Source organism: Pelodiscus sinensis, chromosome 24, assembly GCF_049634645.1.
Source record: "Pelodiscus sinensis isolate JC-2024 chromosome 24, ASM4963464v1, whole genome shotgun sequence".
Taxonomy (NCBI): Eukaryota; Metazoa; Chordata; order Testudines; family Trionychidae; genus Pelodiscus; species Pelodiscus sinensis.
In genome coordinates, this window is record NC_134734.1 from 6,284,120 (window position 1) to 6,300,578 (window position 16,459).

Sequence of the window (16,459 nt, forward strand, 5' to 3'; positions counted from 1 at the left end):
TGACTTTATTGGTTCCCAATCATGTCTGCAGGTTAATTCGTTTTTATTGACCATCAGAACAAAGACTTTCCCACTCAATGGCCTAGCGGACACAAGCAGTCACGCAGGCTACAGCAATGGCACTGTGAACAATTCCTAACTAAGATGGCAGCAGATCCACCAAAGGGAGGGAAGATGCTTCAGCAGCCAGGGTTTGTTTAGATGCCACTAGAAAACAAAAGCAGAAGAGGAGTTAATCAGCCTCCTTCAGGCTGGGAAGAGGTCTCTGAAAGAATCCTTTGCCCTTAAAAGTTAAGGCCAAAAGGAGCATATGGGCATCTAGTCTGACTTTCTGCAGTGCATAGGCCAGAGAATTACAGTCACACTATCATCCCCATGGAGGCACCTATAGATCACCACAGAACGATTGGCGAAAAGGGCAGCCTCTGCAGAGCCACTCACCACCCAGAGAAATCTCCAGCCTTCCAGGCACTGACGACCTCAGTGATGTTCCTTGCAAAGCCCCCGCCAGGCAGCCGCAGGTCGTCGGAGATGTCGTCATTGAAGTTTCCACAGGATGCGCACAGCTTGTTAGCCAGGCTCTCGCCGACTCGCACCGTCACCTGCCCTCTGGGGCTGAACAGAACCTGCACCCCCGAGGCCTGGACCACGGCCACACCGCCCTGAGACTCACTCACAGACACCGCGTCGGAGACCTTTGCCGGGAGCTGCATCGAGCGCCCGTTCACCTGGGAGACACAGATATAGGTCAGAGGAGAGCCAGGGAACATAGAATAGAGCTGGAAGAGACCTCAGGAGGTCATTAATTCCAGCCCCCTGCCCAAAGCAGGACCAGTCCCAACTACTCAGTGAATCAGAAAAGTTTGCTCTCCAGAGCACTGGCCATTGATTGGGGTGAATGAAATGGGGGCTGGAGCTGAGCCAGAGTTCACAGACAACATTACATGGCAGCAGGTTCTAGAGTCTACAGGCCCCATTATAATACTAGATCTAGAGTCCATGAGCCCCAATGCCAGGTAATGGGATCTAGTGTTTCTGGGCCACATTAAAGGTCTACACAGTTAGGAGGAGAAGTGCAGAAAACACCAAGGAGCCAATCAAGGACCAGTGCTCTGGAGAGCAAACTGTTCCAATTTGCTCAGTACCCTATGAAAGTGCAGCGATTTGCATGGACAACTTGATTGGCAAAAGTCCCTCCTGCCCTTAGTGGTACGGACCTGTGAGCAATTATGTCTCTAAGGATATGTCTACACTAGCCCCCTAGTTAAACCTGCAAGGAGGTTTAACAGATAGTTCGATTTAGGGGCTTTAATTCAAAATACCAGGTCCCTGCCGCGTGTAGACGCGGGCAGTTAGTCCAGACTTGTAAATTTCAAAAAATGGCGACTGGCCGGGAAGATGCAAATCAAGTGTGGATATTTAAATCCCAGGCTTGATTTGCAACTTTGAATGCCTACATTAGCCTCCCTAGTTTGAACTAGGGGGCTAGTGTAGACATACACCCAGAGAGAAAAGTAAAGAACTCTAGAGACCTTATGTAAATGATTTAATACCCTAATTTACACATAAATGAGAGCAGCCAATCAAGAGATAGACAAGGTGGGTGATGTAATAGGGGATCAACTTCTGTTGGTGGCAGCACAATTTCTCAGGATACACAGAGCTCTTCTCCAGGCCTGCCTAGCTCCAGGCCAGTCCCTTCTAGCAGCGGACTTTGGTTCAATACAAGATATTCCCTCACCCTGGGACCAACATGCCTATGGCAGTGCTGCAAACAGCCATTCAAGCTATCGAGTTCCGAATGGCCACCATGATACTTTGAGCAGGGGGTTGGACTCAACCTCCTGAGGTTTCTTCCAACCCTAAGATTCTATGACCATGCCTCTGACACCTCCCTCTGCTGTATTGGGTAATCATAAGGGGAAAGGATATCTCCCCATACGGACAGGTACGGCTGCAGTGGAGGGGTCTCTCCCTCAATGGTCAGGTCCTTCTCTGAAGCCAAGGTCCCCCACTGGGTCACAGTGTCCCTGCCTCTCCTCCAACCTTCCGCGTGGGACACAGCGAGGGAGGCGGAGGGGCAGAGGCTGGGAGGCAGGACTCCTGGATGGCATCCCCAGCTCTGGAAGGGGAGTGGGCTCTGGAGGGCTAGAACAGGGGGAAGTCAGGACTCCTGGGCTCTAATTCATTCTTTGCTACTGAATAATTGTTCATCCACCGCTTGCCACCCCCAGAGCCTGTACCCCACATCCTGTCAGCACAGGGGGTTCGTGCGGCTCATGAACTGGTCACCGAGCTGCCCAGATGGGCCTCGGTTATGAGGGTCAACATCCCTGTAATGTTCATCAATTCACTGGCCGCTGAATGAGCTGCCTGCCCCTTGGCCTGAGGCTGTTCTGACACGGGCCCCTCTTACCCAGGTCTCCTTGCTCCTTTTCACAGCTATGAAGGCATCTTGGAAGAAAATGTAGGCGGTCGTCCCAGCCGTGCGTCCCTCGTCACCACAGGCCCTGACCTCCACCACCAGCCTGAACCAGGAGGGGGTGCTGCTGTTGCAGAGAGACGCCAGCTCGTACGCTCCACTGGGGAGATCTCCACCAGAGGCGCCGTCGAAGGAGGTGAGCTGGCCTCCCGGGAGCAGGATGCACCGGCCCTTCTGCTTCACACAGCTGCGCACCCCCTCCTGTAGCGCACAGATCTCCTGGACAAGGCATCTGTGTGGCTTGCAGACGAGCCCGCCTGAGGCCTGGCAGGTGCATTTCTCTGAGCAAGTGCTGGAGATGACACTCTCCCCGGCCTGCAGGGAAATTCCCAACAAATTTGTTACAGCAAAGCAGTGCGAGAAAAATCCCGAGATGGGATCTACTTAAAGCTCCCTTTGATTGTTTAAATTGTGGGAGGCTGTGGAGGTCGGGGTCCCGTTACGCTGGGGGCTTACCTATCAATAGTGAGTGAGCAGAGTTATTTCGGGGGATCTTTCTTCTGCCCAAGTATCTTAGCCCAGGTGTGAACAGCCAAACTGCAAAATCCTACTCAAATTACTGTATCCCCCTCCCCCGTGAGGCTGAGCGCTACCATGTGTGCCACTGGGACCTCTGGGGGCATATCCCAAGCTGTTTTGTGCTGCAATAATCTGAGCAGAAACTGGGAATTTTAGTAATATTTTTTTAGCTCTATGTGTGCCTCAGTTTCCCTGGGTACATTGTACTTCTGTGCACTGTGTAAAGGAAAGGGAGTGGGGCATCAGACTCATATGCCTGTTGGACAGCTATATGTTAGTAACAAATGGAATAAAGTCCAGGCCTGTGAATGGAGGACCTGGAAGAGACAGTGGAAACCCCAAGACCCGGGACAGTCATCTGCACTGACCGACTACCCAGAGAAAGGAATGTAGCTACAAGGAAGCAAAGCAAAGGCCCTGAGCTGGGTGAAGAGCTGGGCTCGCAGGGGCTCTCTCCTGGGAAGAAGACAAAGGGACAGATGCACAGAGGGGAAGCGAGTTGGCAGATACTGAGGCTGCAGCGCAGGGTCAGTGGCGGGGTGGGGTGGTTGTGTCTAGCTGTGAGGGTTAACTGATGAGCCCGGGACATGCTATCATATCCCTACTGCCTGCCTGGGCTGAAAATGGACCATGATAAGCAGGCTGCTGACAGGAGGTGCAAAGGGGCAGATGCCCAGGAATCAGTGAGACAAGGGCCCAGAACTCCAGGCTGCTGCTACTGCAGAAGCGGCAATGGAGACCAGATCCACGGGCCCTTTCTGTCACAGTGGTAGCACTGCACTTCCCAGAGCAGGGCTGCCTGGGGGAGATGGGATTCTTCCCTGGCTGCCCTGAGGGCTGCCTAGCTCTCACCCTGCCCCTGGCCCCTGAGTATCTGCTCCTTATGGGAGCACTGAGAAGGGACCAACCCCCCTTGCCAGGGGCCCAGCGAGGCTCTCTGATAAGTGAATGAAGCTCCTAGACAGGAAAGGCCTCTCTCCCATTCCCCATCCTCCCAGCCTCCACTTCCCCTAACCGTCCCATGTCCCATCCCCCACTCGCTGAACCACCCAGTCTCCCATGCTAGGGGTGGACCAAAGATGGCGCCCCCTCGTGGGGAAGGGCTCCCTATCCCATTCTCCATCCACTCCAATGGATTTCCTGTGACCGGCCCAGGATATGGCATACGGTTTCATTTCCAGGTGCCAGGATCAGGCAGGGCAGGTGTTTGAAGCTCTTCTAGCCCAATGCTCTAGATGGCAGCGGATGGCAGGGGGGTGACTGAAGGCAGGGCAGCTCTAGGACACAGACACAGTCACTGGAACTCCCGCTGGGAAGCTGGGACAGTCCCAAAGCTACACAGGCAGCCAATGCAAAAAGCCTCAAGGCCGACAGCCTCCTGATACCCCAGCACCCACCTTGAGGTAGCGCCCGTCATGCAGGCAGCCGCATCCTTCCATGGACACGCACGTTTCCCCATTGAATGCGTAGCCAGCGTTGCACTGGCAGCCCTCAAAGCACTTCGCAGTGCACTGGGCAGGGGAGAACAAGCCGGCGCAGGTGAAATCGCAGGACCTTGTGCACAGCTCGTAGTGACTGTTGGCCGGGCAGGTGAAAGCTGGAGAGGCAGAAGCAAATGAGAGAGAGACAGGAAAATCTGAGGCGATGTTGGCACTGCAGCCGGTCCAGTGGCACAGCTATGGCATGGCAGCTATGCTGCTGAAACACCCTGCTGTAGATGCTTCCTGCATCTACAGAAGGGGTTCTCCCATTGGTGCAGTTAATCTGCCTCTTTGAGAGACGGTGGCTCAGTGGGTGGGAGAATTCTTCCATGGACACAGCTGTGTGGACAGCAGACTGAGGGTGACCTAGCTACCTCGCACCGGGGGTGGAATTTCTCACAGCCTGGAGCGATGTGACTAGAATAGAATCATAGAATAATAGGACTGGAAGGGACCTCGAGAGGTCATCGAGTCCAGCCCCCCGCCCTCAAGGCAGGACCAAGCTCCGTCTACACCATCCCTGACAGATGTCTATCTAACCTGTTCTTAAATATCTCCAGAGAGGGAGATTCCACCACCTCCCTTGGCAATTTATTCCAATATTTGACCACCCTGACAGTTAGGAATTTTTTCCTAATGTCCAATCTAAACCTCCCCTGCTGCACTTTAAGCCCATTACTCCTTGTCCTGTCCTCAGAAACCAAGAGGAACAAATTTTCGCCTTCCTCCTTGTGACACCCTTTTAGATATTTGAAAACCGCTATCATGTCCCCCCTTAATCTTCTTTTTTCCAAACTAAACAAGCCCAGTTCATGAAGCCTGGCTTCATAGGTCATGTTCTCTAAACCTTTAATCTTTCTTGTCGCTCTTCTCTGTACCCTTTCCAATTTCTCCACATCTTTCTTGAAATGTGGTGCCCAGAACTGGACACAGTACTCCAGCTGAGGCCTAACTAGTGCAGAGTAGAGCAATCGACTAGGCCAATCGGATTTCTAGGAGTAGTGTAGACCAGGCCTGCCTCACCCGGCCCATCCCCTGCAATCACTCCTAAAGAGCCACTGACCCCTCAGAACGCTTGGAGAGGGGCTGTGACAGCGACACTAACTGCGCATTCAGAGGAAAATAAACTTACGGCAGAAAGAGGCCGTTCTCCAGGCTCTGACTGTGCCTCCAGCTGCCTGGCATGTGGCCACGTAGGCCTGCAGGCTCTGGCAGAGGATTTCCCTGGCTCCGTTGGCTGCACACATGTCATAGAGGCAATGGCTGAAATACTCGGCAGGGCTGACGAGCGAGTGACAGTCTTTAAAGGGACCGGCTGGAGCTTTGATCAGCCCACAGGAGCTCTCAGCCTGGTACGGCACCATCTTTGCTGCATCGCAGGCGGGGCACCTGTCCCCACAACCATGGGAGCACGTGACGCCCTCAACGGGCACCTTCCAGGCAGCCCCAAACTCATCCGCGTTCTGGGCGCTCTTCCCACTGGGAAGCAGGAAGTCGTCGTTCTTGTCGCCATTGAAGTTGCCACACAAGCCGCACACGTGTCCCTGGTAGGAGCTGGGGACGGAGACTAGGACATAATAGGACGTATCGTAAAGGACTTTCGGGCCAGAAGCAGACTGGACAATGATGTTGTTCCCCTCCTGGTTGATCCAAAGTTTCCCATCATCGGTAGCCAGTGGGAGAGTGTAGAATTCCCCATCCACCTGTGCCAATGAGTGAGGAATGACTTCGTCATCAGTGGGGACTCAGAAGCTGTGTTATGGACACACACACACACACACACACGTCACTCTAGGCTACAATGAGCGTAATCGCAGACAGGACTTACCGTGACTTTCCATTTCCTTCCCCTCTCCATGGTGACAGTGTAGCCATGAACAGAGACTCTCACCGTCCGTGCCACTGACAATTGGCCATTACCATAGATTCTATTTTCTACCAACACGGAGAAGTTGGCCAGCCCAGCGTCACTACTGCAGACTCTGGCTAAGCTGTAAGTGCAATTGCCCTGGAAATCAAAGGCCCGTCCATCGAAGGTCAGATAGTGACGATCACCAGATGCAACACATTTGCCACAGCCCTTGGCGTGGCAGCCCAGGACTCCGTTCTCCACCCTGCACTGCTCGCTGGCTCTGCACGAGGCCTCCCGGCACTCGACGGCCCCGTTGTCTTGACACCGGCACCGCTCCTGGCAGGAGGTGCTGGGGTAGAACTCCTCTCCCCTCCGGTAGTACCTGCCATGGTGCATGCAGCCGCACTGCGCGACGGGGACACACCGGTCTCCACTCAGGAGGAATCCAGCGTCACAGAAACACCCTTCGGCACAGGGGGCGTCACAGCCATCTGGCGCTGAGAGGCCGTGGCAGGTGGCAGGGCAGCCGTTCCCACAGAGCTCGTAGTGGGAGTTGCGGGGGCAGGTGGGGCCTGCAGGAAGAAGAGGAAACATGCACAGGAGGTGAGGGAAGGAAGAAATGTGCAGGTAAGTGGAGACAAATCATATCACATACAATAGCATTGTTCTGGGTGGTTGGGAGCCAGGCCTCATGGATTAGATGCTGGGAGGGGAGATGGGCCTACTGATTAGAGCAGGGGTCAGATCTCCTGTCTTGTATCCCAGGTGTGGAAGGGCGGTTGGGTCTAGAGGGTTAAAGCAGTGCAGACTGGGAGTCAGGACTCCTAGGTTCTGCCACTGGCTTCTCTCTGCCTTGCACCCGGATGGCAAAGCACTTCCAAGCCCTGGGACAAAGGTGCTGGCAAGTGGACGGGGCTCCGTTTCTTCAGCATGAGGTAAAAGCCTTGCCAAGGAAGTAACCCTTCCTGTCGGTGACCCGGAGGACATGCACATGAGCCAATTCATGAAGCAGCGTCAATTAGCGACACTTACTGCAGAAGGAGGCCGATCTCCATGGCCCCAGCGGGATGCCCCTGGCCTGGCAGGCCGCCACGTAGGCACCGATCGCGCTGCACAGGGCGTCACGGTGACCCTTGTACTGGCAGGTGTCCAAGACGCAGTCGTCGAAGAAGGGGGCGGGGTTGATGACTCTGTGGCACTCTCTGAAGGGCCCGTCCCCTGTGGTGAGGAGCCCACAGAACCGAGGGCCTTTGTAGGGTTGTTTCTCAGCTTCGCTGCAGAGAGGGCAGTTCCCGGTGCAGATGTCCGAGCACCCTGGGCTCTCCTCCACCTTCCAGCTCTCTGCGAACTGGACGGCGTTGGCCGCCCGTCTCCCGTCCCTCATGGTCAGGTCGTCACTGGCGGTTTGGTTGTTGTCGCCGCACAGGCCGCAGAGGGCGTTGGCATAGGTGCTGGGCACGGTGACCCGGACCAGGCTGTTCCAGTCAAAGGTCACCCTCAGGTCGAAGGCGGTCTTGATGAGGACGTGGGCTCCGCTGACATAGGCCTGAAGCTTCTCCTCATGGTAGAAAGGCAGATCCACAAAGACTCCGTCCACCTGGAAGAGACACGGCCGTACTGGGCTCACTTGTGAGCAAACACTGCGAGGAGAGGGGGGCACCCAGGACTCGGGCTCTTGTCCCAAGCTCTGCAGGGGGCTAGTGTGTGCTGGGATTGAGCAGGGTAGCCTGGGAGTCAGGACTCTATATTCTGTGCCTGGCTGTGCAAGGAGAGTGTGATCTCATCGCTGCAGCAGGTGCTCGAGCCAGGACTCCTGGACTGCATTCCTGGCTGTGCCAGGGGCGTGGGCTCTAGGGCCAGGAGTGTTATAGGAGGGTCGGCCCACAAACGCCATCCGTGTCGAAAAGCCCTGATGGTCGGAGCAGCCCTCCCAGAATCAACACAGCTCAGTGCCCAGGTGAAGGAGCGAGTGCTTTGGGTGCCCAGGAGGTTACCAGCTGAACTGCCCTTCCAAACCGAGCCCCAAGGAGGCGCACACGTACTTCCCAGGCGCCCGCCAGCTCAGTGTGCAGGGGAGGCCGGACTTGGCACTTCGATGGGGAGAGAAACCAGGGGCATTGGCTCAAGGGCAAGAGTTCCTGCTCCCAGCTCCCCAAGCAGCCCTGCGGCTCTCTGCCCCTACCTTGATCTTGCGGGGATGCTGCTGGCTGAGAGTGATGTTTCTGCCATACACCTCCAAGGTCACCGCCTTGGTGAAGGACACGGTCTTGCTTCCCCGGTTGTTATTCTCCACCTTGATGCTGAACGGGGTGAGCGTGGGGTCCTGGGAGCAGACCCCCGCCAGTTGGTAGATGCAGGTGCCCATGAAGTCGTACTTCTTCCCATCGAAGGTGGTGTAGTGAGGGTCCCCGGAGGCCGTGCAGGTGGAGTAGCTGATTGGCTGGCAGCCCCGGACCCCGTTGACCACGGCGCATCTCTCACTAGCCTTGCAGCTGGTCTCCTGGCAAAGCACCATGCCCAGGCTGGGGTCACACCTGCACCGAGAGCGGCAGTTCTCATCGGCCCAGAACTCCTCGCTGGGTTGGTAGTAACGGCCGTTGTAGTCGCAGCCACAGCTCCCCACGGGGACGCACTGCCCGGTGCTGAGGACGTAACCGGCGTTACACTGGCAGGTCTCCACACAGGGCTCTGGGCAGGAGGCATTGGCAGTGCGGTCGGAGCAACTGGCCGGGCAGGCGTCCCCACAGGCCTCGTAATGGCTGTTGTCAGGGCAGGGCAGGACTGGGAGGGGCACAGAGAGGGGGAGATGAAACACCACAGGAAATAGACCTAAAACACTATCTTAGGGTATGTCTACACAACAGCGCTAATTCGAACTAACGCGTCTAGAACTAAAAACTAGTTTGAATTAGCGTTTTGCTAATTCGAACTGGCATGTCCACATTGAGTGGACCCTGAACCAGGCTTAAGGATGGCCGGAAGCAGTGCCGGCAGGGCATCAGAGGAGGACTTAGAGCGTGGAGATGCTGTCTCAGGCTAGCCAAGGGCTGCGCTTAAAGGGACCCGACCCCCACCCCGGACAGACAGTTCTTAGGGGTGCCCTGCTTGCAAAGCAGTCCTGGCTTGGAGTGCCCGGAGTGCCCACACTAGGCACATCACAGCACTCGGCCATCAGCCCGGCTGTACTTGCCGCAGGCTGCCATCTGGGGAGAGGGGGCAATTGGGGGGCTGCAGGAGAGCTTCCACCCCCAGAAGCCCGCAGAGCCAGCCCAGTCCTCCCCATTGGGGGCTCGTACCCCATTCCTCCCTCACCTCCTTCCACTTACCCTTCCCTAGCCCCTTTTCTTGATGTACAAAATAAAGGACAATTGTGTTCAAAAATGGAATCTGTCTTTCTTGAACAAAACTGGGGGAGACTGGGAAAAGGAGGTGGGAGAGGGGAAGAGAAAGGCTGGGAGAGGGGAGGGCAACTACAATGATCAGGGGTTGGGAACAGGTCCCATATGAAGAGAGGCTAAAGAGACTGGGACTTTTCAGCTTAGAAAAGAGGAGACGGAGGGGGGACAGGATAGAGGTCTCTAAAAGCAGGAGTTGGATGGAGAGGGTGCATACAGAAAAGTTCTTCATTAGTTCCCATAAAGAAGGACTAGAGGACACCAAAGGAAAGGAATGGGTAGCAGGCTTCAAAGTAGTAAGAGAAAGTTGTTCTTCACAAAGCAAAGAGTCTACCTGTGCAACTCCTTGCTGCAGGAGGCTGTGAAGGCTACAACTAGAACAGAGTTTAAAGGGACGTGAGATCAAGTCATGGAGGTTGGGTCTATGGAGTGCTATTAGCCAGGGGGTCGGAGTGGTGTCCCTGCCCAAAGTTTGTGGAAGGCTGGAGAGGAATGGCACGAGACAAATGGCTTGGTCACTGTCTTCGGTCCATCCCCTCCAAGGTCCCTAGGGTTGGCCGCTGTTGGCAGACTGGCTACTGGGCTAGACGGACCTTTGGTCTGACCCAGTATGGCCATTGTAAGCTCAGGGCTCAGGGTCGGGGGTCTCAGTGGACCCCCTTGATTTTCATGCACACCTGCTCCTGGGTGGCCAGGCTGGCAGCTCTCCTGCCCTAGATGGCCACTTTCCTGTGCCTAGTGCGGAGATCGTGGACAAAGTCCACGATGTCCGCACTAGCCCAGGCGGGTGCCCGCCTCTTGCGGTCCCGGGCAAGCTCCCGGGAGCCGCCAGCCTGGTCCCGGGAAGAGGGGGAGGGCTGGGGGGCATCGGGTGACTGGCTCGAGCCGTGCCAGGTGCAGGGTCTGCTGGCTGGGTGCTGGCAGGCTTGCACCTGGCACAGGCACCGTAGCCAGCCCGTGCCCCTTTAAGAGGTCCGGGGCCAGGAGGGGGGCAATAGAGTTTCCCTGGTGTTGGCCAGAGTGGCCACCAGGGAAATCTGGGGAGGGCTAGCCTCCCACTAGTTCGAATTAAGGAGCTATAAACCCCTTAATTCGATCTAGCTAGTTCGAACTAGGCTTAATCCTCGTAAAATGAGGATTACCTAGTTCGAACTAAGCGCTCCGCTAGTTCGAATTAAGTTCGAACTAGCGGAGCGCTAGTGTAGCGCCTATGAAAGTTAGTTTGAACTAACGTCCGTTAGTTCGAACTAACTCTTTAGTGTAGACATACCCTTAGATTCAGCAGGAGCCAGAGCCAAGTTCTAATATCACAGGCCCAATGTACTAGCAGCCACACTCAGGGAGCATCACTGGGGAGCAGCCAAGTGGGGACTGGGAGTTTGGTACCTGGGGCAGAAGAGAAGTGCCCCCTTCTTCTAGAAAGTCTAAGAACATTGGATCTCACTTGTCAAGGCTTCAGCTGGAAGCCTCACTCTTGCCAGATGCCTTGGGACAGTTAAGTAGATCCTGCTGGGGATTTACCCTGTATTTCCAGGTTATATTTTGGGTGTTTCTCCTCTTTCTATCTCTTTCTGACCCATCCCTCTCTTCCATCCAATCCACCCACAAAAGTTCCCACTATTTTTTTTCCATCCATGCAGGGAATAAATTTTATTATATGTACTAAGATCTGTGCAGATGTGCACCACCCACAGAAACACAGGCTCATCAGCTGAGAAGCATTTGAATCTCTCCAAGCACACTGCTACCCAGCAATCCATCTTCCATCCAGTCTACCCAGGCCCACTGGCAGGGGAGCAAAGGGGTCAGTTGCCCTAGGGCTCAGCGTTTCAAAAAGGCCTGGGGCTCCCAGTTCTGCCATCACTGCAATGACAGGATGGCTGCAGCCTGAGCCCCTGGGCCTTTAAATCGACACCGGAGCATCATGCAAAAGCTCTGGACAGGTCTGAGGGGTGCCTAGGAGATGAGGGGGCCTGAGCAGTGCACTGTGGGCAGCGCTGAGGACTGGCTTCCCCAGCCCATCCCCTTCTTCCCAAAGCCCCAACTCTTCTGGGAGCATGGAGCTGTGCCCCCCTCCACCTTGCCCAGGGGCCCGATAAGCCCACCTCAATCCACCCACTAAATCATTCCCCTCATGCCCAATGGTGACCCCCCCATAGGGAAGTAACCCTCCCTTCCCCCCCCCCCACATTCACTGTTGAGAACAACACATATATCGGTGAGTACAACGACACAGCTGCCTCATTCAAAGGGGGGGGGGTGTTTCCAAAGGGTGACAGAATATTTGACCTTGGGCATTAGACTACATGGGGGAGGATGTTATAAAATGTTCTGTGCCTCACAAGATCCCTGCCTTGTCTCCCATGACCTCCCCTGCACAGGGGGATGGAGCGGCTTTGGAGGGGGGTGGACCGGTCACGACTGACTGGAAGCTCATGTCCAGTTGGTTCTCCACTATGACCCCACATCTTTCTCACTGCCCCTGCTTCCCAGGACAGAGTCCCCTGCCTGTCAGTCTGGTTCTTGTTCCCACCTGCACCTTTTACATTTACCTGTATGAAAGCGCATGTGGTTTGCTTGCACTGCGTTTACCAAGCAATCCAGAGTGCTCTGAATCAGGAACCTGCCCTCTTCTGTATTTACCACTCCCCCAATTTTTGTGTCATCTCCAAACTTTGACTGTGTTTTCTTCTGGGCTGGGGCAGGCATGGGCATTTAAATCCAGCATTTTCACAGGGGCCTGCTCTGATGGGGCTGCACGACTGGAGGACAGCATGCCAGTCCTGCCAGGGTCCCACAGGACCCCGAGGAGTTCAATTATTGGGGGGATGACCCTGCTTCCCCCCCCCCCATTTTGCATGCTCATCCTTATAAACCAAACCTAATCCATCAGTTTAATTTTGCTATCCATGCAATCTATCTGTCGCCCAACAATATATTGACTCCTTCTCTGATCTATTCTAGCCTAGCCTAACCTCACCAGATCTGATCTAATCTAACCTAATCTACCAAATCCAAGTCTCTAAAATCCACTCTCAGTCTCAGTAGTCTATTCTACAGATTTCTAATGCATGTGTCCCCAGAGTACCTACTTGTCAAGTCCAGTATCTACGCCTGGTACCTGCCTTGATACTTAGCCCCTCAGCATCTCCTCAAGCAGTTGAGTAAACAGCCTGGCTAGTGTAATTGCTGCCTTTGTCAATAAAGAAACCAAACCCCAGAGCTCACCACAGCCGGACGGTGTCCTCCAGTCATAGACGGTGAGGCCCTGTTTCTTGCAGATGGCAGCGTAGGCCCCCAGCGCCTGGCACAGGATTATCCTGGCTCCCCCGTTCAGACACACGTCATAGACACAGCTGTCAAAAATGTCCTCAGGGCTCACTCTAGGGTGACACTCTCTGAAGGGCCCTCCCGGTGCTTTGCTGATCAAACCGCAGTATTCGTCGCCCCCGTAGATCTGCTGCTTGCCCTCCTCGCAGGCTGGGCATTTCCCTTTGCAGTCATCCCAGCAGAAGGGGTCCCGGTCTGTGACTTTCCAGCTCCTGGCCCACTCCACGATGGAGGAGACCCTGGTGCCGGTAGGTGACATCATTTCATCTCCATGGTTTTGGTTGAAGTTCCCACAAAGGCCGCACGTGGCCCCATAATAGCTGCTGGGGAGGGTGATGATCAGGTGCCAATTCCAGTCATAGGACACCTTCAGACCGAAGTCTGTCTGCAAGACAGCACTGAGACCGCTCTGGTAGAGCTTGATTTTACCATCTTCCAGGGTCACCGGCAAGCTGCTGCTCACATCATTGATCTAGAGGTAGGAGGAAAGAGCCAACTGTTATTTCTCTTTCCCTCTCCCCCCTCACAAGTGGCACACTGCTCTGGGACAGTACAGAGGAGAGGGCCCAGAATGAGTGCTTGAGAGCTAAGGGACAAAATGTTCTGTCTCCAAGGGATCTGGCTCTGGAGTGAATTTCCAGTGCTGATTAGATAACTGTAGGAAATGATAATGATATTTGCAGCTTGAAACCCCCTCCACACACCACAAAATCCTTCCTCCAGGAGAGCTTTGTATAGCCTGAAAAGAGGAGAAACCCCTATGGATTTCATCAGGGATTTGCTCTTGTCAGTATGTGTTCTGCAGAGGATGTCTGGGTACGATTGTGGGGGCGGGGAGAGAGAATTGGTCAAAAAGTTTTCAATTATTTTCAAAATGAAAGCTTGGTTCTTCTTGGATTGTCTCTATCTATGGTAGTCAGCACCCTGCTTTGTGCATGGTCATCAATGTCTTTGTTCTTTGTGTTCAGTCACTGCAACCCTTTCTCTATTCAGCCATGGTCATCCTTGTTCAGATGTTTGGTTCTCCTCTCATTTATTGAGTGTGACCACCGGAGGCTCTGTTCATTCCATGGACATTCGTGATAGCCCTTCATTGCATTTCATTAGCACCATCCGTGTTTTTCATTCCGGCGGGTCCTTGTTGTCCTTGTTCTTCTTTGTGTCATTTCTCAACACTTTGTTGGGTTGGGCCACCTCATCCTTGTTCTCTGTGTTGTAAAGCAGGCTTTTTCTGTCCACGGCCTTCGCGTATAGCCCATCCTGCCACACAAGGCCCCTCACACAAAACCCAGATACTCAGAGGAGCATGGGAAGCACAATGCAGTTTTTGTGAATGGAATTTGACCTTACAGGCATCCTGGGACTCACAGGCACCAAAAAACAGGGAGGTGAGCATGACTAGATAGCGCTTAGCTGCAGTTACAGATAAGCCTCATTTGACCATAGCTTGACCGGTCTTAGGGGCAAGAGAAAAAGAAAACATAAGGTAATAAAACACAACTGTCTCACACTAACTATGCCCCATCTGGTCCTGTCCACGAGGGGATCACGCATACATCATGAAAATTCCTATAGGGCAGTATTGTCATACTACCTCATCACTAGCCTATCAGGCCCTGCCAAATGCAGACCCTAGCATGGCACAGACACCGAATTTTTGTATAAAAGACCCTCTACCCCTTTGTTCGACGGAGGTTCCGTATATTGAGGGCACGTGTCTTTTTTTGCCCGGCTAAAGGATTGATCACCCTGAGGCTGCCTCCCCACCCTTCAAATCAAATATATGGATGCACGAGTCCTGAGCATGCTCCGAGTTCTAGTGTGTCTTTCAGTTGTTATCGTTGCTGGATTTGTAAGTATTGCTTAAATGTATAAGTTATTGGTTTAATTAATAGTTAAATTGTGTTAAGTTTATACAATTTACACAGTGTGATTAACAGAACTTAGATACGCTTTACAGAATTACACAGTGAAATTGTGTTGTGTAGTAGTGTTGTATTTAGGTTAAGTATTTAGGTGTTAGAAATAGAAGCCCCGGAGTTGTTAAGTTGTAAAAGTACATTTATGACTAACTCCACCAGCTGCCCTAAAATAGCCATAGAGGGGCTGGCTTTGGATGGAGTTTTTATTATCATTATATTGGCTTTGGTTTTGTAATTTTCGTTAAGCAAATTAGAGTCCAGTGATTTGGTATAGTTGAATTGTAATCAAAGAAGTTTGTAATTAATTAAGTATAGCTAAGTTTAGGGTTTTCTACCCTGTAAAAGCATTGGGCAATTGCTAGTTTAAAAAAAACATTTGCTAATTGTTAGCTTTGATTAAAAAAAAAATCATTCCACTTAATAAAAATAATTTGTTTCACCATCATCCAATAGTTTTCACTGGGTAGTCAGCTTTAACCCTTGAGGCTCCCATCACATCACTGAACCAAAGTGTAACACTCTATTGGATTTTGTCATCTTTACCCTGTACTGTCTCTGGTCCTCCTCATCTTTGTTCTTCTTGGTGTTCGGCTGTCATTTGCCCTGTGCTGCATCTGGTCATCACTGTCCTACACTGCGCTCCGTACATCCAAGGAACCAATTAGCCTGTGGAACTTGGAGGGATTCTGTGGCCTAGGGAGACTGGGGAAAGAGATCTAGAGGGACCAGGTGGCCAATGTGATCCTTGGAGACAAGATTGCACAGATGACTTGGTAGGGACCTAGAGCATATCACTTGAAGTCAGTTCATTTTTTTGGATGTTCAGATGCATGAGGATGTTTGGGATGGATGGATAGAAAAAGAGTTGTGTGGGTGGATAGACAGAGATGGATACAGGTGTATGGGGATGGATGGGGAGATGGTTTTATTCCAGCTGTAACTTTTCCACCCATGTGTGCATTTTGGACTCACTCTGATTTTCCCAGCTTCGTTCTTGTGGATAGAGATGTTGTGCCCGTAGACGTAGATGTTGGTCAGACGCACGTAGGACACAGCCTGGTTGCCCCCCCGGTTGTCGTTCTTCTCATTGATGGTGAAGGGCTCCAGGGTAGGGTCGCTCCCACAGTAACTGGCCAGGGTGTAGGTGCAGGTGCCTTGGAAGTCAAAGTTCAGCCCGTCGAAGGTGTGATAGTGCGGGTCCCCCCAGCCCCAGCAGGTCCCAGTGTAGTTGGGCACACACATTGCACGGCCGTTCTCGATCTTGCATGTCTCCTTGGCCCGGCACTTCAGGCCTTTGCAGGGATCTGAAAGGAGAGAAATCCCAGAATCCATGAGTGAGGGCTGGATGCCAGGCAAGCTTGGTGCAGCACAGACCCAGTTATGGTCCAGCACAAACTGGCCCAAAGACATTCAGCAGAGGGGCCAATCATGGAGGAGTCAGTGAGAGACAGTTTTCTACAGGTGAGAGGCCTAGACTA

The 16,459-nt window shown here is 53.3% G+C and overlaps 2 protein-coding genes across 2 annotated transcripts in view; one reads left to right on the forward strand and one right to left on the reverse strand.

Annotated features, from left to right (window-relative positions):
- The window catches only part of LOC102450492 (IgGFc-binding protein-like), a 27,896-nt gene continuing 11,437 nt past the window's right edge, over positions 1-16,459 (reverse strand). The window contains exons 8-17 of the mRNA XM_075908266.1: positions 15,954-16,285; positions 12,958-13,531; positions 8,517-9,115; positions 7,367-7,931; positions 6,311-6,906; positions 5,615-6,185; positions 4,399-4,598; positions 2,417-2,797; positions 442-728; positions 1-207 (exon numbers count right to left, since the gene is read on the reverse strand). Coding sequence (XP_075764381.1) covers positions 198-207; positions 442-728; positions 2,417-2,797; positions 4,399-4,598; positions 5,615-6,185; positions 6,311-6,906; positions 7,367-7,931; positions 8,517-9,115; positions 12,958-13,531; positions 15,954-16,285 — 4,115 coding nt within the window. The 3' untranslated portion in view covers positions 1-197. The remainder of the gene's footprint in view (positions 208-441; positions 729-2,416; positions 2,798-4,398; positions 4,599-5,614; positions 6,186-6,310; positions 6,907-7,366; positions 7,932-8,516; positions 9,116-12,957; positions 13,532-15,953; positions 16,286-16,459) is intronic.
- LOC102447923 (sushi, nidogen and EGF-like domain-containing protein 1) overlaps positions 14,525-16,459 on the forward strand; it is a 64,748-nt gene continuing 62,813 nt past the window's right edge. The window contains exon 1 of the mRNA XM_075907499.1: positions 14,525-14,911. The gene's annotated coding sequence lies outside the window, so the exon portion shown is untranslated. The remainder of the gene's footprint in view (positions 14,912-16,459) is intronic.